The 19245-nt window shown below is 43.7% G+C and overlaps 4 protein-coding genes across 8 annotated transcripts; 2 read left to right on the top strand and 2 right to left on the bottom strand.

Moving 5' to 3' along the window:
- The first annotated feature begins 850 nt into the window (after positions 1 to 850).
- On the top strand, positions 851 to 9216 carry LOC105183560 (uncharacterized). Of its 2 annotated transcripts, none has more exons than XM_011141791.3 (10): positions 851 to 1028; positions 2312 to 2573; positions 2884 to 2978; positions 3170 to 3405; positions 3829 to 4096; positions 5573 to 6097; positions 6177 to 6329; positions 6711 to 6954; positions 7181 to 7311; positions 7516 to 9216. In XM_011141791.3, the coding sequence occupies exons 2-10, from the start codon at positions 2321 to 2323 to the stop codon at positions 7816 to 7818; spliced, it is 2208 nt and encodes a 735-aa protein (XP_011140093.2). In that variant the 5' UTR covers positions 851 to 1028; positions 2312 to 2320; the 3' UTR covers positions 7819 to 9216. The 2 variants fall into 2 exon arrangements, with proteins under 2 accessions (XP_011140093.2, XP_011140092.2); XM_011141790.3 differs by having other exon boundaries at positions 2878 to 2978.
- On the bottom strand, positions 1638 to 10990 carry LOC105183561 (uncharacterized). 2 transcript variants are annotated; one of them, XM_019841630.2, is made up of 4 exons: positions 10909 to 10990; positions 9628 to 9779; positions 9373 to 9542; positions 1638 to 1828 (listed from the first exon to the last, which is right to left on the bottom strand). In XM_019841630.2, exons 2-4 carry the CDS (start codon positions 9719 to 9721, stop codon positions 1772 to 1774), a joined length of 321 nt encoding a protein of 106 aa, XP_019697189.1. In that variant the 5' UTR covers positions 9722 to 9779; positions 10909 to 10990; the 3' UTR covers positions 1638 to 1771. The 2 variants fall into 2 exon arrangements, with proteins under 2 accessions (XP_019697189.1, XP_025160435.1); XM_025304650.1 differs by lacking the exon at positions 10909 to 10990 and having other exon boundaries at positions 9628 to 9931.
- On the top strand, positions 10739 to 14905 carry Ak3 (Adenylate kinase 3). Its single transcript, XM_011141793.3, has 4 exons — positions 10739 to 11317; positions 11998 to 12117; positions 12779 to 12951; positions 13140 to 14905. The coding sequence occupies exons 1-4, from the start codon at positions 11128 to 11130 to the stop codon at positions 13344 to 13346; spliced, it is 690 nt and encodes a 229-aa protein (XP_011140095.2). The 5' UTR covers positions 10739 to 11127; the 3' UTR covers positions 13347 to 14905.
- Positions 14218 to 19227, bottom strand: Atg4b (Autophagy-related 4b). 3 transcript variants are annotated; one of them, XM_011141795.3, is made up of 6 exons: positions 18751 to 19227; positions 17445 to 17618; positions 17012 to 17356; positions 16546 to 16830; positions 16007 to 16407; positions 14218 to 15693 (listed from the first exon to the last, which is right to left on the bottom strand). In XM_011141795.3, exons 1-6 carry the CDS (start codon positions 18785 to 18787, stop codon positions 15508 to 15510), a joined length of 1428 nt encoding a protein of 475 aa, XP_011140097.1. In that variant the 5' UTR covers positions 18788 to 19227; the 3' UTR covers positions 14218 to 15507. The 3 variants fall into 3 exon arrangements, with proteins under 3 accessions (XP_011140097.1, XP_011140101.1, XP_011140098.1); XM_011141796.3 differs by lacking the exon at positions 18751 to 19227 and adding an exon at positions 18473 to 18734 and having other exon boundaries at positions 15508 to 15693; XM_011141799.3 differs by lacking the exon at positions 18751 to 19227 and having other exon boundaries at positions 17488 to 17618.
- Positions 19228 to 19245: the final 18 nt, after the last annotated feature.

Genomic DNA, 19245 nt, shown 5'->3' with positions numbered 1-19245 from the left:
CTGGTTCGTCCACTACGCGTTTATCGACATAATTACTCGTTTACTACATGTAATTACATTTATATTTCCATAAGTGCCGCTATCGAATTGCTTCCTCGTAAGTGTAAAATTGCAAATTAAACGCGCAAATAAATGTACCGGCCGTAATAAATATAAAGTACCAGCTGCGTCGTAATTGCAATTAATAGATGATCTTTCGCGTTATCTTTTCATAAATGAAAAATGTGCGTTCCGCAGCGGAATATTCGAAACGACTTTAGGCACGTGCTCCATCGACGCGCTCCGGATAACGATTTAGAAAACATTTTTCATCCGCCTCTTGCCATCACCTCCCTGCGCGTCGATTAATGTTCGTAATAAATGCGAATAACACAGTCGCATTTTTGGCCTCCTCGCGATTAATTAATTTCGCATGAAACGCGATATCGTCGCGGCATCTTCTTATTGCTTGTACACTATGCGTCGCGGTAAGGCTTTTCACTTATCTAAAATTAAACACTTATCTAAAATTAAAACATGTTCCATGACGAACGTCTGCGCGTTACGCAAAGCATTATACATGTTTCAAACGGCCTCGTCTGTTTCCCGGCTTTTTTTCTTTCAGAATACACGACACGATTTCGATCGGGAGATGTTACGCGAGAGCACGCAGAATTTTCCGATCCGTTCGTTTCCCCTATCCCTTGTCTCTCATCCTTTCCTTTTCTCTCTCTCTCTCTCTCTCTCTCTCTCTCTCTCTCTCTCTCTCTCTCTCTCTCTATCTCGCGGCACACCCCGGTCGCTTTTACTTGTTGCTGCCGACGGGATAGTTCCACATGCGCGTTTCTATCGATCCGTCCTCTATCGCCCTATATAAAAGTCGCCGCCATTGGTGGTCGCGCGAGAATAGGACGGAGTCCCGTGCACACGCAGGAATCGTCGTTGCCGCCGTCGCCGTAAACCGTCGTTCGTTGTTACAGTAAAAATACTCGCTGGCAGTTCGCCCGAAGGATCAAGGGGTGTCACGCGGATGAGACATTGAAAATCAGGTACGCCGCGCGCCTCGTCGAAGGTTCGTTCAATTAATTAATCTCCGGCGCCGAAGGCGCGCTCGCGCTTTTATGACGGTCACGTCGATAATCGCAATGACAATTCCGCAGCCCATATTCGCGAACGACCCCATTCAGCAGCCGCGGAATGTTCACTCGCAATCGTCAAACTATGCGGCTCTTATCGCTTCGATATCGTTCCCACATCTTTGTTATCAAGATTGTTGCCTGGCCGATCGCGAGACGAGGATGGTCCGTAAGATTCGGACGAGCGTTTCGTGCCCGGACCATCTGTTAGTCTTTGACGACCAGGCCGCTGGGTCATTATTGACTGTGACCTTGTCCGTTGATCATCCGTGCTAAACAAATTTCATTAACGCTTTCGACAATCAGAACGTCCCTCAAGAGGGAGACAATTACGCAGTTTTAAGTCAAATGTCAATTAAATCGTCAGCGGAAACTTGAATATATATATATATATATATATATTATCTGCAAATATACATTACATTTTTCCAATAACACGACATTTATCGATCCGAACGTACGCTATACTAACATTGCAACATAATAATATTATATAGTATTTGTGTGTTTAATTACGCCGTTCCGGTGCACTTTGAATCTTCCCTCTTCCTCTCTGTGCTTTTTTACTTCTAATTATCGTAAGCTCGGATAATTTCTGCGAATATCAGATCAAATTAGCCGTCCCCATCAATCCGCTTGTGTCAGTCGCAGTTGCGTTACGTCATAGATTTCATCGGTACGTCTTCATTCGCTGCCCGAAGGACTTCGCTACCCTATTAACAAAATCGATATCGTCGCGATGTAGTATACAAAATAGGTGTGATCAATATAGGTGTGTGTATATTTATAACGATACGGAACACGGCTGCGACAACTAATGTTCATGAGAACGCAGTAGTTGTAAGAAGAAAGAATAACTACTTTGTTGCTTTCCCGCTTAATTCTGCGTCAGTTAAAGCGATCGACCCGAGTCTCTCGCGAAGTGAATCAAGGAACACGCATCAAAGAGAGAGAGAGGGGGGAAGAGAGAGAGAGAGAGAGAGAGAGAAAGAGAGAGAGAACAAACGTTACGATCCAATTAGCAAAAATGACTTGAGAACCGTAATTTCATTTTTCGACCTCGCTTCGCCTCGGCAGCCAGCGGCGACCTGATGTAACACTCCCGTCGGAAAATAATTCTATGCAATCGATCGTTAGAATATGTGCGTATCACACGCAATCTCGCATGACTCTACGTCCCTGCTCCCTACGATCAGCTTGCGAGTATGACATCGCAAGGATGGGTGCTGTCGCTGCTGGTATTGGGCACCGGCGCGCTCGCGCTGGTCCCCGCCGCCCGGCAATCCAACCAGGAGTCCCTGAGGAGCGCTTTGGACGCCGTCGTGCGGAAGCAGAGGTCCCTGGACGCGGTGGACTACAACGATCTCCACTCGTTCAAGTATCACGGCGGCAACACTGACCGCAAGTTCGACCGGGACCTCGACGAGGAGGACGAGGAGATCGAGTTCCTACCGGGCGGTAAGGGCGAGATCTATCGATCAAGGAACTCTTTAGACAGAAAAAAGAAAAGAATATCTCTCTTTGCAAACGATACTTCTTGCCTCGTTTTTTTCATTCACGATTCATAATGGAGTATGATTAATTACTAATTTGCAATGGAAAATTGGTTACTTCACACACTCAAACGCACATGTGAGGCGGTGCAGATGACTGCTCGTTGAAAACGAGCTCGTTTTACTACTTGAATCTTGAATTTCTTGAGAGCTCCAGGTGATGAGGATCAAAACACGAGAGTCCATGGACGAGTCCAATATTATTGCAGTTTCAGATAACAATGGCCAGTTGGAAACGGTGGGGGATGGCTACCAAAATCTGCACTTACTCCAAAAGGTGTTCGACTACTTAGAGAGCATGCCCGAGCAGGTGAGCTCGTCGATTTATTATTTAACGAAGAGGATAGACAGGGATATATACGACGCGACCATTTTGTTTGCCGAATAGCGGCGTCGGGACTTTCATTTTGCGAATGACGGTAACCTTTCCAAGCGGAAGGGAAAATTGGTTCCTAACAGGAACGTGGTTGAACCACGTGCGATGTGTGATGTTGCTTGCAGGAAGAGCCCGTGGCCTCGATCTTCCGCGAGCGCGAACGAAGTTCCAGCCGCAAACGCGGCGGAACTGGTGATTGGATGAACATCGACAACAAGGACCTGGCGAAACTGATCGTGGACGAGTCGCTGGACAATTCTCCGTACGGTCTGAACGAGATGGAAGACAGCGACAATTATTTAGCCGCTTTACAAACGCTTTACGACAGATCCAGAGCTGGTAGAGGGAACAAAGTATACGAGTAAGTATACTTCTGACTCGATGATGTTAAAGGTCGAGTCACATAAAAAGTTTGATCTTAATTTCAAATTGCCGTTTTTCCTCGTGAGCGTCACGTGAGCATCCGGAATTAAAATTATCAAAATTATTATAAAATTATTAAAAATATTAAAATCACTATAGAATTTTTTTCCGTAAATAATTATATACTCATCGCAAGCAATAACGCGAAATTAAAATAATATCACAAATTATATCGTATTTAATCGTAAAATTAAATTAATAATAAATTATATTGTATTAATTAAAAATTATATTATATTAATAATATAATATATATATATATAATATATAAGATGTAATTGTATTTAAACATAACATCTGTCACAATTATTTCGCTCGCTGATGAAATCTCGCATTCGAAAGCAAAACGTTTGCCCGACAGAACTGCAGGACCAATGTCTTGGGGTGAGCTGCACGGCAAGGGTTCGTCGATGAGGGGCCAGACGAGAGACAGCAACGAGAACGAATTTATGGGTCACGATCAGGATCAGAGCATTCTGTATCTCACGCCAGCTGAGCGCAGGAACGTGAATGGAAGATACCCGATCGGCCGTGAGTTCGGTGGCTATCGCAAGTTCTCCAAGCGCTATCCGGTTGCTAAGAGAAGTCCCAGACCGCCCCAGACCAAGTTGAAGACCACCGACCCCAAGGTTGTTTTATTTGCCCTCGATGATGATACGCGCGAGTGAAAGAACAAAGATAGATACGGGAAGGAAAGAGAATCGTGACCATCATCGGAATCGAAAGCCATTATTTAATCGTTAGGTCGAAAACAATGAGTCAATAAAATTCTATCCGTTGAATCTTAAGTCTTGGTACGAAATGGCTCGTATGAAGTGGCACTTCATTCACGCAGTCGTCGCGCAAAAATCCGGTTCAATTAATCTCAACGTTAATCGGATGTTGCCAAATGGCAACTTTATCTGTCCGTCTATACTTATGATGTCTGTTCATGTATATCTGTTTATAATATCCAATAAAATCTTTCGAAATGTGTGCTCAGTATCGTCATGTGGCAATGTGACATATTACATCTTTAACATTATACGATGTGTTTACCGAGATCATGTCGAAGTTCGTGTCGATTCTCCTGACAAAAGAAGTCTTCGGTTCTGATTGATGATTGATACAAATCGTCGAAAAGATTGTCTCATAATAAGCGGCGCTTAAGTCGGTAACGCGAAATTGAACAGTCGTTTACGAGTCGTTATTAAATCGCGTGTCAATCAACATGCAAATTGAGTTTCGCTGCTTTTGCTGCTTCAGTAGAACCATTAGAATTAGCACTATTAGACGCGCTTGCTTTCGAATCTTTTCAAGTCCATATTCAAGTAGAGTCATCTAAAACAGAGGATCACGTGTACCATTGTAAAAGCTGTTGGAAGCTCGCGAGAATCTTCTCGCGAGCACGTGATCTTGGAAATGCGGACTTTTCAAGACAGTTCGAAGATATATCGGCGAAAGTGGAAGTTACGAAATATTGGGAGAATTAAATCTGAATTATAAAAAGAACGATTATCGACGTCATAATTAAAAATACACGTTACCGTGTATTTTAATTTCGTAAGATAATTAATGTCACATGTTTAGTTTCATGAGATGCAATCACTTCATAACTTGCATAATTGTAGCCGAAACAAAAGCACTTTTACGACAAATAAATTAGGAAAAAAAATAAATTTAGGAAACTTCGATATGAATAAAATTAAAGAATCTCAAGATATATGATTAACAGGGTAAAAATATACAAGAGCCAACGCTAGTCTAGTAGCGGTCGATAATGTATTACAAAAAAGTATGAAATTATTTACTTTTAGTAGTGGCGGACGGTAAAATGACTATTTAGCTGAAGTATTCGACACTACTAAATGCAAATAATAAACATTGTATTTGTAACATATTGACCGCTACAATAGGCCAACATCGTCTCTCGTTTGTCTTTGTAATGCTGCGACAGACTTCGCAGAGAGGGGGAGGGTTACGCAACGCTGGAAACTTCCACTTTTACTAATATAAGCTCTTCAATTCCGCGGTCGTTGCTGCCGCCCGTGGGTATTATTATTCTTATTAACGTAACTTGATGTAACATATAATGACGTAATATATCGCTAAATATATACTTCAAGGTTGCTCAAGACCTGGGAGCTTTATTCGGCACGCAATCTACAGACGCCCACAATCGCACTCACCACTCTGAACACGATCACGATCACGATCACGATCACGATCACGATCACGACCACGATCACGATCACGGCCACGGCCACGATCACGATCACGATCACGATCACGATCATGATCATAGGCATAAGCAGGAGCAGGAACATGACCACAATCAGGACCAGGATCATGCGCAGGATCACGGTCAAGGACACATACACGATCATGATCAAGCTCACGATCACGGTCACGATGAAAGTGCGATGGTTATGCAATTGGATATTCCGCTGGATGCTCCAGTGAACGCGACGTCATTGCCGAAAGAGAACGCAACGAAGGCGGCCAAGTCAAAATTCGTCCAAGTGAAGAAAAAGAGCGTCGACTGGTCGCAATACTTCGGCATCGACCGAAGAAAGAAGAAGGCTACTTTCATGGCTGGTCAGGGAACGCAGAATCAGGACGACGAATGGATATTGCAACGCTATTACGAGGTATGGACGTACAGTTTCGTAAACAATTGTACAAATAATTGGAAAGTTCGCGTATGCTAACGATAAAATGTCTCGACAGAACATGGCCGAGAACTTGAAATCGAAAGAGGACGAGAGCGAACGGAAGGACGAGTTCGACCAGATGGACTCAAAGTTGAAGTACATCAAGGACTTGATTATCGAGGAAGCTTTGAGATATGCCAACTTGGAGGACGAAGCGGATCTACAGAAGGTAGTTCCTCCTAGACTTCGAACTAACTCATCAATGGTTAAAATTTCATCTTTGAAAATTTTTCATTAAGAACAAAATTGCTTTGACAAAAATCTGCTTTTTACGAACCTTCCAGTGATTAATTTAATGACCTTAAATTATATATCCATTTAATGATTTTAATAATAATTCGTAATCTATAGAAAAAAGAAATGACTGAACTAAATTACATATAAAGATTCTGTACACGATGATAACTAAATTTTATGTTTTCTTAAAATTCCCTGCATTACAATCGTGACCTTTAATAAGATAATCTAAAAATGTGAATTTAATAATAATAATAATAATAATAACAACATGTAAAGAATAGATGTACAAAAATCCGTAAAAACCCGACAGGTGAAGGACAAATTAATGACGAGGATGGCAACGGCGTATTCGTTGCAGAAGATGCGCAAGGCGTTGAGCGATCTCAGAAACAACATCGCAGCTCAAAAGGAGGCGCAGAGGACACAGAGGGAGGTGCAGAATAATTTGACGTCGAATTCTCGTGACAACAGTCACGGAAATTCCAATAGCAATGGTGGTGCTAATGACAAAATCGACGAGAAACGCGATAGTGTCAACAAAAATATAGGGGATGGTAAGTATAATCGGCGAGAAAAGAGGGTTGAGTAATAAATTATACACACATCGCTCAATTTATGTCTCGAATCCAGCGAACTAGATCCCTCACTCGGCTTTTATCCTTGATAAAAATCTAGCAATAATTTATCTTCTGTCGCGAGATATAGTCCTCTTTCCTTATGCTCAGAGTTAACTAAAAATGTTTTACTAACATTACAACATTAATGTTTCACTCGTCACAGCCGTCGAGGAGACCAGAGACTGTCCCGAAATGAGAGCGATCGAGTTGCAATGCCGAGTCGCGGACAAATTGAACGAGAACGCTTTTCGATTGTTCGCACCCTGCATGAAGCTGCAGATCTGCAAAGCCTGCGTACGTCCACACATTATTCGCTCGTTATATGCTATAGGAACTTTGCAATGAACGCGATGTAGCCACTACGTGGCAGACTATCAATCGATATCAGAGATTAGAAGACAGACCGAGCTTGAACTTCTGATTAACAATCTCCAATTTCGTTTTCTTCTCTTGACAATCTCTAATACTCGAATACTGAGGCCCTGTTGTTTTTTCCAGGAGCATGGCAAGAATAGATTGTTAATATGTCTCAATAACTACGTAGCAGAGGCCAACGCGGTGTGCGACGTGCTGGACAAGGAAGGACAAATCGTCTTGCCTAGGTTCGGAGCGAGCTCCAGCCTCGAGAGGGACCAGCTGTGCCAGGAGACTTCCTATCTGATAGTGCAGACGCGGCCACCGCCCTCGACGATGCAATGTAGCTCTGGGCGTGAATCGTGCTTGCAACACTATCGTGACATATACATGCAGCGCCGCTTTGTTTACTCGCCGGAACTGCAGCAGAACATTTCAGACCCGTAAAAATGAAAAACGACTGGCATTCTTCGGCGTCGGTCAACCGCGCAATGTCGAGAGGAAGCTTCCGTCGTCGAATGAGGCGTCGTTCGAGATTACCGCATATCACCCCGGCATATTAACCCCTCAGCGAGTACCACGGCGTTCAGTCCAGTCGCGTTGGACTCTTAGCTGGGCTCTGACCTCATTGAAGGAGGCAAAGGAGCAGAGCGCATCAACGAGTAAGCGATTCCATAGTCGTGCCGCTTTATCCAAGAAGCGCGAGAGGCTTTATTTTTTGATATTTCTTTGTCGACCGCAACTGCAACTTGTCTCGTTTCGTGCCACGACAGCCCAAGGGACTCGCCTCGGGACTGCCTGCCGAGGGATTAAGGGAGGCTGCTCATACACAGACTCGGTGTTCTCGAATCGAGTGGTCGTCTTGAAAACGAACGACGTGGTTGAGGAAGAGCGTATAGCTCGCGTATCGCGTGCTAGCCTGCTCTCGATTCGAGGTCACGTGTCTGGTCTTGAAAGTGCTGTTCTTGGTGTGATCGGTGCGATGATACACATACGACAACCGACACATGAGACAGCTCTTTTCGCACGCGACGCTGCTTTCACGGATTCACGTATCGATTCCTCGCCGACAGAATTCGAGAGTCCTGAATGTAGGAGAGATGCGCGGTTAATTAGTCGAAAATTCGAGACGAGACGCGTTTTATTACCTATTTGCGAGGTGCGCCGCTCTTGTCTGAACGACTTCCTCCCCCCTCCCCCTACCCGTTCCCCCCCGCCGCTCTCGATACTGTCTTCTCCTTTGCGACTGAACAACGACTTAACGAACTATAGGTAGAGACAATAATGAACGAGCCGTAACCGACGCCCAACATATGACACAAATGCGGACGAGCGCCTCGCAAATGAGATATCGTACGATATGACTATGTGAATCGTTGTTAAGTATCTAAAGCTGGAAAGGGAAGGGAGCGAATGTTCATTCGCGATCTCGTGACCTCCGCATGTATGATGATTATCCACAGTCTCGGCAAATCGTGCACGAAACGTTTCCGAATCGCGCGTCTTCTCGCCGTGAGTGCGACGCGGTGACTTTCGGGGAAAGCGAAAAGCAGAGAAAGAGAGGGAAGAAATCGCGCGCGCGCGCACGAGAGAGAGAGAGAGAGAGAGAAAGAGAGAAAAGAATGGAAAGAATATTCGACGCAGCTTCCAAAGAGTCTATCTTTGCAAAATCTCTATATCTATTACTGTATACTCTATCGTATCGAACGTTGTACGGCGTTACCCCAGTGAGAAGTGACTCGTCGATTGACGTCGAATTGATTTGAACTTCTCGACATCGATCCGATGTCGTTTCGACGTCGAACGATGAGCCGTTTCTCGCTGGGACGGATTAACAAACATACACACGTACACACATGCTCGATGTGTCATAGTCCGATATATATATATATATATATATACACACACACACATACATACATACATATATATATATTCAAATGTAATAAATATATTTCAACATAAACGATGCGCGCCACATGATGACTGTAATTTTCATACCTCGTTGTTGCGTGATTCAACGCCGCCATTATCGCCATGATCGCCATTATCACCATTATCGCCGGGTCTTTCCGGCGGCAACGCCGAGACGTCTCGCAGCATTTCTAAGATCTCCAGGCACTGCGGCTTGTAAAGCTGCAGCAATTCCAGCTGCAGTATCACACAATCGACTGCGATTGAACACGATAATCGGTTAGCCTCGAGCGGTTTATAAACGAGGAAATTCCGAAACGATCTGACCCGACGATTACTCACCTCTTAACTTGGACACTTGCTCCAAACGGACTTTCAGCTCTATCTGCGCCTGGTTAATCCGGCGAATCGTCTCCTCGTAAAAATTTTCGGACATCACTGCGGATTCGGTCAGTCAGCGCTTGATTCCGGGTCCCGTAATTCCTGCGATATGCCTGTAACGTCGGACAATTCGAAAGAAAAGCGCCTGCAATTGCTCGAATTTCAATTTCGCACGGCCATCTTGTCGCGTCGTCAGCGTGGCCAACGCGAGGACGGCCGTTTCTACCAACTTGCTTGATTTATAACCGGTTAGTTATTCCATCGGAATTGGCCAATCGCACCTGTTCAATCTAATCAACGTACGGATGCGATTGATTAATTCCGTTGGAATGACCAGCCGATCAAGTCGATCAAGGTTGGCGCAGGAACGGAGCTCTTATTCTCGAAAATTTGTGAAAAATATCGTATATACGATATTTCATCAATGGGGCAATTTAATTGGCTGAGAATCGTGATATTTAGTGACATTCATGAAATATCATACGCGACATTTTTCAAAAATACGGCTAACTTGCGGCTAACTTCGTTAGGAACGCACGATCTATCGTTACGATACACGATAGATGTCGATATATCGATAAAGTGACGTGTCCTATTCGTCTTCGACAAACTTATGAAGAGGGTCTTTTGTTCGCCTCCGTGGCGGTTGGATGTGGTTCCTGTAATTACGTATATTTTTTGATCGTGGGGACTGCATACGCGTTGTCCCTGTTTTTCTTTTACCTTCATAATCATTGACCACGGGAAAATGGCGTATGAACAAAGCTGAATGCAGTCCGGAGCCAGCAAAGAACCACTACTACTAAACTACTTATGAAGAGGTGCACACTGGTATAACAATAAGCGTTAGATTGAAACAGAGTACTTTCTTTCGCTGGGACTTATCGCACTAGTGTTCACAAATTTTTCGAAAACGAAGCAGACTTGAGATCCTGCAATGTCTACGCTGTTCACGCCAGCCAAGGTGATTTGCAATCTCTCTAATTACGGTAATCACGCTAATTACTAACCGCTTCTAATGAGATCACAATTCGAATTGTAGCATCTCAGTGGAAGCGCGCGTCACGTGGCTCATGACGTCGCGGGCAGAACAAGGTTACGGCTCGCTCATTGCTCGTCATTCGCAAACGCTTGCGTGAGCTTACTCGATGTGACCCTCAATTACGAGATCGAGTGTCCGATTGCATCACGATGCAGTGCGTCGCGCGAGTGAAGCGCGGGCGACTCGCCAGTTGGTTTCACCTTATCATCGGCTCGTCGTATCAAAGTCCGCTTGGTAGAGGGGAATGGGGGGAGCCAGCGCGTGTGTCCAACACGCCACACAGATTCCGGCCTCAGCGACGAGCCGACGACGTTGTGAAACGTCAGGAGTCGCATCTTCGCACCCGCAGTTGATTCTCGTTGTCGTCATCGCTGATCGTCACGAAGAAGCTGCGCGGGCTGCACCGTTGGCTCTACCTCATGGTTGCGATCTCCATGTGCCGCGCCGCCGCCGCCGCCGCCGCCGCCGCTGCCGCGGCCTTCAGGGCCGTAATATTGGGCGCGCCGGCCTCTGGCAAAGGCACCGTTTCCTCCAGGATCGTCGAGCGATTCGACGTCGCTCACATCTCCAGCGGGGACAGGCTGCGCTTCCATGTCTCCACTGGCACCGGTACGTACGCAACGAGAAATGCCTCATGAGCGTCGCGGGAGATTACAACAATTAACGCGCCGATTGATTGTACAATTAGGTCGACTTTTCGGCTCCGGTCGGTCTTCATTATATCCGTTCGACGCATTAATTTCCCGTTTTCCTGACTAAAGTGCCCATTTGTTTTTCTGCCATTGGGCTCCTCGTTAATCTCAATTATCTTCCGAGGATTCTTTATCTCAAGAGATCGGAACTTTATGTGATAAGAGCGTACTCTGCCGCTGTCGAGAAATTCCGAAGGACTATCGATTGATTTCCCATTACGTCCGGTACCCGCGATGACACGCATCTTTGAATTATCCATTTCAATCATCGCGCTGTTTTATCGCGTTCCTTTTATTTCCGATTCCGCGCCGCGTAATTGAAGACACTTCAGATTATCGTCGATCTATTAATCTTGAATACATGTGCGAGTAGCTTCGTTAAGAGATGAAACGTCGGCTCATTCGTACTTTTTTCTTTCTTTTCACATCATACGCTCGAAGGAATCTCAATTTATCACGAGATACTGCTAATTCTGACGAAACATTCGAATAATTTTTAATGGGACCCCCGCGATCGTACGATTCGATAAAAGTTGAAGGAAGTATTGGTCACTCATTTACGACAGACGAGACTCTACAGAAAAGTTACGTCCACAGATCTGGGTAAGGACGTCAAGAAATACATGGATAGCGGCAGCTTCGTACCGGACGACACAATGATATCCTTGATCAGCCATGAGATCGAGTCGGTGGAGAGCCCAAATTGGTTGCTGGACGGTGAGTGAAGCGAAATAACGAGCGCGAGAATCGAAGCCAAGGATTGAATCAATAACTCAGGACGAAATTTGCGAGTAAAAACACAATAGCCCCTTGTCGGTCTTCGTGGCCGTTGAATATGGTTCTCGTAACAACGAAACTACACATTATTTTTGGCAGGTAGACAATGTCGCGTTGTCCATGTTTATTTTTCCATCAACCTAAGCATGGCCTTAGAACAAAAGTTATATATATATATATATATATATATATATATAGAGAGAGAGAGAGAGAGAGAGAGAGAGAGAGAATAAAAGGATGATGATCTTTATCAAAATATTCAAACATAGGGTCGGTTTTCCAAATTCGCGGTAAGTTAACTGATAGTTAATCATATTATGTATAATAATCATATGTCTGTCTTCGTTTAAATTCAAGGAAAACAAAAATAAACATATGATTTAACCATCAGTCAACTTACCGAGAAGTTGGAACAACCGGCCTAGAAATATAAACTCTGCGAAGTTATACCGGCGCCGATTCTTGCTACCAATTTCGCGCGTGCAGTTGGTTGACTGTACAGCCGGTATCACGTATCAATCACCATGAACAATATCCTGGCTATCTCTCGCTTTCTATATGAGTAAACTAAATGCGAATGCATATCTTGGCATCGACGTAGGATTCCCGAGGACGTTGGCCCAGGCGGAGCAGCTGCAGAGACTGCATCCGATCAGTGTTGTGTTGAACCTCGTGGTACCAACTTCCGTCATACTGGACAGGGTGAAGAATAGATGGGTCCACCTGCCCAGCGGTAGGGTCTACAACATCGGCTTCAACGATCCACGAGTGCCGGTACGAGTTACACAATCCAAGAGCTCGATAATAACGCGGTTCCAGTTCAAAAGGAGAACCCAGCATCGACTTTGTTCTTATTTGCTACATTCATATGACGCGTTTAACATTGAACTTTATGTTTACCGTCTAACAATTAGACGGCTTAATGCGCGGTAGAGATTGAATGGGCGTCACTCACGTTACAGGGTAAAGACGATGTAACCGGTGAGCCGTTAAGTCAGAGAGAGGATGACAAGCCGGAAGTCGTACAGAAGAGGCTACAAGATTACGCGACCAAGACTGAACCGGTCGTGCAGTTTTATCGAGATATTAGGATACTGAAAGAATTCCGCGGTAACACCACCAACGAAATGTGGCCGGCGATCAAGGATTTCGTGGCGCAACATTTCTAACATTTGAGCAAATCGAATGGTCACATAGATTCAATACGTCTGGATCTATTGAACTCTTAGATACAGCCTATGAGAGATATTTTACTATCCATTCTGATGCCCAAAGATTCTTTTATATTCTCGTATCTAGAAGTTGCATCTCTCAATTCCAATTTTATTAGGGATAGTCTTTTCGTTTTTCCGTGTTTTTTATTTGGTCCAAACGCTGCTATTTTCAAAGAGTAAGTTCGATCTTGATAAAAGTTGATATACACAATAAAGAAATGTTGTTAACTAGTCTGGAATTTAGATTAATTCTGGATTAAAATTAAGAACTCGTACTATAACCACGGAAATTGAAGGTTTTAAAATACGAAAAGACTTTCCAATACCTCTAATACATTGAATATTCTTATATATTCTCGCATCTAAAAATTAAAGTAAGCAGATCCGCTTGGATCTATCCAAGGCCGATTCGATTTACACACACTGTGTATGATCTCTACGTAATGAGCAGGAACATGTCTGGCGGCAACGACTGCGGTTACAACGGCCAAAAATACGCTGCGCGTATTTCGCTCGCGACGCACTTTCGTACGCACACGCGCGCCATCGCGTTAAGCTGTAAAATACACACCAAAGACAGCCAACTCCGACATATCGACAATAATAGCAAATGTCTTCGATAGATGAAAGATAATCTAAACGAAATATCGTAGTGTAATTCATTCGCGGTTTATCGTGTGATGTTTTCTTTCTTTCTTTTTTCTATTTTTTTACAAGTGAGTTTGCGCGAATCTTGCCGCTGCTTAGCCAAAGTTCAAAGTATATAGTACAAAGTGACAATTATCGTTCGCGTTGATTCACGAGAAGTGTACTCACGAACATATAATTGCCATACATTTCCCTCACTTTATTCCGTGCGTATTGCGTTATTGATGTAAGAGAGATATAACAACAATATTTGATATTGTGTACATTTTCAACAGTATGAGTACAATATATACGCATACACATACGTATATAAATATATAATATATATATATATATACATATACAGGATGAGATACATCCAAAAGAATATACCTAAATATTTCTGTTGCCTCTGACACAATACGAAAATACGGTCAAGTATAAAGTTTTATAGTTCGCAGGGACGGCTGTGGTTAATAGGGACAAAAATTCGCTTAAAATTATTGTTCTCGAGACTTTAAGATCGTCGAAATTCCTCGAAATATTTAGGTGTATCCTGTATTAGATGCCTCAGCTTGTATATACCACACACTCGCACTCCCCGAACCTCCCGCTCGGTTTTCAACGCTGAAATCACTTAGCGCCCAATTACGTATAATAATAAATAAATAAATAAATTAGCGCTTTATTAAACTCCTCTAAATAAATCAGACTTGATTACCGAGTAGATAGCTCCTGCATGATCCACTCGATCGTTGTTACATACATTAGAGAGAATTCGCAAATTAAAATTTAAAATTATTAAGTATCGTTAAGTATCTGGGTGATTTAACGAAATCCTGACGCATGCTGCAAGTCATGAAAAAAAAAAAAAGAAAGAAAAACGCGTCACACCTGAACTCCTAAGAAAAATAAATACTCGCTTACGCTTGACACGTGGATGCGATCAAGTCTTATCAAGTTGAACATTAATACCAACGATCGATCAAGCAATCTATAAATTTTGAGATCAACATGTAAACCAGAATGAGAAAAATTGTGCATTCTTATATAATCTCGTATACATATATACATTATACCATCGAGAAATGACCTGTCAGCTGAACGGTCGGTTAACTTCTTGCCGGAGATCAATTTTGCTCAAGTGTCTGCCTTGAATTTCTTCTTTTAATTTCGTATGTAACGATAAAACTAGTTACTGCGTAAATTCGAATTTTATCTCCTGATCGCGTGAAACGCGACGCTGTTGTTTCTAAAATCGACGTGATTTTAACGCTCTAAGTGGCGACATTCGGCTCATGTGTTGCTTCACGTTTTCCTACATGCGCTAAAGGAGCGAATATACGAAAAAAAAGTAGTATTTGTCGCGAATAGTGGACGAACAAGTAGAGATGTAATAGAGATATTCAAGACTAACATTTCCCGCCGATATTCGAGCAAGCGCGCGACCGCTGTGTTTAAGTTTATCTGTTGATTTCTCGTCATTTCACTACTGTAGCAGCTCAAACTTTTCGCACTCGCACAAGTCATCCTCCAATGTCTCGTGATCGTCGAAGGAACTTGTCGAAGCTAGAAGACATTCGTCGACTTCGATACCCTGCTGTAGATCCTTTTTGCTTCCTTCGCAGAAAAGGAACATCGGGTAGTCAGTCTTCTGATTCGACGGTATCACAAACTGTAACACAGAAATATTAGTTATGTAAACTGTCCTTGTATCTTATCGCACTTTATCTTCTTTTTCCTAATTCATTTGCGTCTCTTCTTAACCCTCTATTCCTTTGTCCAAGTCATATTTTTATCTTCTAAACCACAATAACTCCGTAAACATGAGTCGTGACATTTTTAAATTTTGCAATTTTATCATCGTTTTACTCCTTGAATAGATACACGTACAATAAGAAGAGACGAATGCATTCACTTGAATTCCATTAACGTACATGTATAAAGTCCACAGAAAATTCGCACGTGTCAAAAACTATCGTACTCACTGAATGAATCGTCTCCATGAAGTCGGTGAGCGATTCTCTGTTCGGGAAATAGAAACCCACGCAGCAGCTGGGATCCATCTTCGAGAGCAACATCTTCCTCGGCGACGTGCAGTGAAAACTAGTCAATGGGAAGTTCTCCTTCGACACATCGACAGTCTCCTGACAATAATGCGGATCCAGGTGAATCAGTTTATCGTCCTGATAGCCGATGAAATAGAGCGAATGTCGGGGTCGACCGCCGATAACGCCGATACACGCGTCCAATGTTAACAACGACGTCACACACGGTGCGTAAACGGGGTTCAGTTTGTCAGTGCCAAGCATTAAAGGTACTAGTAGTATCAAAGACTTCCATCCACCGTCGGAAGTACGACATACCTCCTCGACATCTTGCATATATACTGAAATATATCGACTGTTAGGTTATATCTATAATACATCTTGACTTTTACCGTAGGTAACTTGGAATGCGTTGCATAACAATTATATTTTATATCATGCTAATTCGTTTATACATACACCGTATGTATCGCCAATACCTGCACAATCTTGAGCAACATATACCGCCAGTCGACTGAGCTTGCTGTTGGGAAGCTCACCAGTGCGTTCCACAGCTTGACTTAGAAGATGCGCGACAGAATTAGGACCGTACCAATCGCCCGCTCGTTTCCCCGTCGAGGCGCCGAGAGACACAAGCCTGTGTATAGAGAATGGTGACTCAGGCTTTGACTGATCCGCAAACCACTTGATGATCATACGGTGGTTGGAGTCGTCTCGCATTTGTTGAGTGTTCTCGATAGATTGCTCCGGCCGCCATTTCCATTCTGGACAGAGTAACATGAGTTTCTATCAATATGAATACGAATGCACATTCTCTTCGTTTCAACTTGTTCTCCACAAGGTGACGTAATCCACAAACTTTATCTGAAATAGAACTTTGTGAAGAAATAAATTATAAGTCTCTCGTAGCAATTTAAGGTAGAATCGGAAAATAGGAATACTTACCACGTCCGAGGAAATGACAGACCAACGCTTGCGCCAGCATCATCTGACCGCTGCGTAACATACAGCCCCAGCCGCAGTCCGTGGTGAATGTGGAACCGTTCAGAATTGGAAATTCCCGTCTATACGTGAGCCATAGACGCGATGCGAAATCCCTCTTGAATTCCTCTATGGTATTTTCAAAATTGGTAGCATCCATCGCCAAAGAAACCTGGCTGCCAGTTCCTTCTGGCTCCAGAGCCTCTGAAGCGTTCTCCAGAGGATCCTCAGACTTTTTCAAGTAACATTGGCCCAACAACCAAACGGGAGATTCTTTAGAGAAATTCGCTTTCATCTTCATGGTCCATCCTGCGACCGAGAAAGGAAAGAAACGTTCAGTACATCTGGAGCCCGTGCTCTGCCACGACTTCGCGAAGTATCTAGACGAGATACGAACCGTACTTAACGTTATTCCACATAGAGAGCAATTTCGTTTTCACCTTACTGTCGACTTCTGTAGGGACTTCTGTACTGTCGTCCAACGGTATCTCTGCATCCGAGATGGGGATAGCGGGGACGCGGTCAGTGCCGAACATCCTGAATAAGTCCATTGTGTCAGAGCTAAAACTGTCTGAAATGACATAACACCTGTTCAACTGTGTTCTATTCCTGGCACATCTGGATGTTATATTTGTAGCATTACATTGCAAATATCGCAATGGTAACGATGATAGAGCATAGTCTTAATGTTCAATAAATAATATAATACAGGTGCTGATCTTTTGGCCGAACTTTACTTCACCATTTATGATTCATCTTGAGATGGTGATCCCAAGAAAAACAATATATGTATAGCACAGTTCCATGAAAAAATATCTTTTATTCAGTTACAGCTAAATCATACCGACTCTCTCAACAACACAGAACAATTTTGAATTAATTCCACCAGCTTGTTGTTTCTTAGATAGAGAATTTGGAAAACTTTATTTAGAAGACTGGAAAATTTGGTGATTCGATATAGTATGGTTCATACATGTCTAATAACAACATATTGATTTCCAGTGATCGTATTCGTTGGGATTTTCAGAAACCTTAAATTTGTGAATCCAAGGATATATCGTCAGTTTGGCATCTGAGAAAATGTCTGGAAAAACACGGAATTTGCGAGATAATGGAGCACGACGGTTGACACGGTAGTCCAATGCTGCTGTTATAATAAATCATAAAAGTAAATACATGCTGACAGGGCCATTGAATACACCTTGCACTCTTATCTTGTTTACAATGGATACGGCGTGCACATGCGGAGCCAGCATTATTTGGCTTTTACCAACATACGCTAATGAAGTCAAATTAACCGTGGCGGTCAACAAAGTGGCGATAACAACAGCTAACAATCTAACAACTTGCACACACAGGTGCACCTTCGAAGAGTGCCCTTTGAGTAGCTTTAAATAGTGCCTATTAAAGTATCCATCGATGTACCTTAAATCGCCCATCAACTCGTCCGCATTGTTTCTCCGATTGGCGCAGTGAACATTGCAAAATAATCGCGTGACCAGGCAAGCATAGTAAGGAGCGATTAGAACGTTCGTCAATACGAATCGGAAACAATGCCGTTGAAAAATTCGCGTAATCCATCCGTCTTATCACGCTGTCGTTTCGCAATATATTTATCACTGACAATTCCGCAACGAGAAGCATCTTAATTATTTTCTGGAGCCGAGACAATGAACGCTACCAGCGAACGACGCTCCACTCACCTAACCTCTCCCTCGACGACTGCACCTGGCCGTTCATTTTTCCCAAAGAGGGGGGAGGTATCACGCTTGTGGACAACGAAACCGCGTCAACGATATCCTGTCGTCGACAAGCGAGAATGGCAGTTACATTTTCTGCGCACGTGACCACGACAAATTTTCACAAAACACCGAGGGGCATCGTCGGATCGACCGCGTAACCCGATTACGCGTTACTTCGCGATGCACACGCACATACAGCGATGCATCGGCCCACCGCGAACCTAGCGCAGGTGCCAGAGTTCTCCGCCAGACCGTTCTACGACTGTCAACCTGCTGACCGCGAAGTCGAACGGATCGACGGCGTCGTCACGGAGGTTAGAAACGTTGCATCACGAGCGGTTAACCACGCAACCGTCACGAACACGACGGAACAACGATTGCAGTATCGAGAAGCACGCGCAAACGGAACGGTGAGAGCTGAGAGCGCGTTCTGCGGCGTCGCGCCGCCGGATTTTA

Source organism: Harpegnathos saltator, unplaced genomic scaffold (genome assembly GCF_003227715.2).
Source record: "Harpegnathos saltator strain DR-91 unplaced genomic scaffold, Hsal_v8.6 scaffold63, whole genome shotgun sequence".
Classification (NCBI taxonomy): Eukaryota; Metazoa; Arthropoda; class Insecta; order Hymenoptera; family Formicidae; genus Harpegnathos; species Harpegnathos saltator.
Note: the sequence above shows the minus strand (reverse complement) of the source record. Positions and strands in the feature narration are given on the sequence as shown.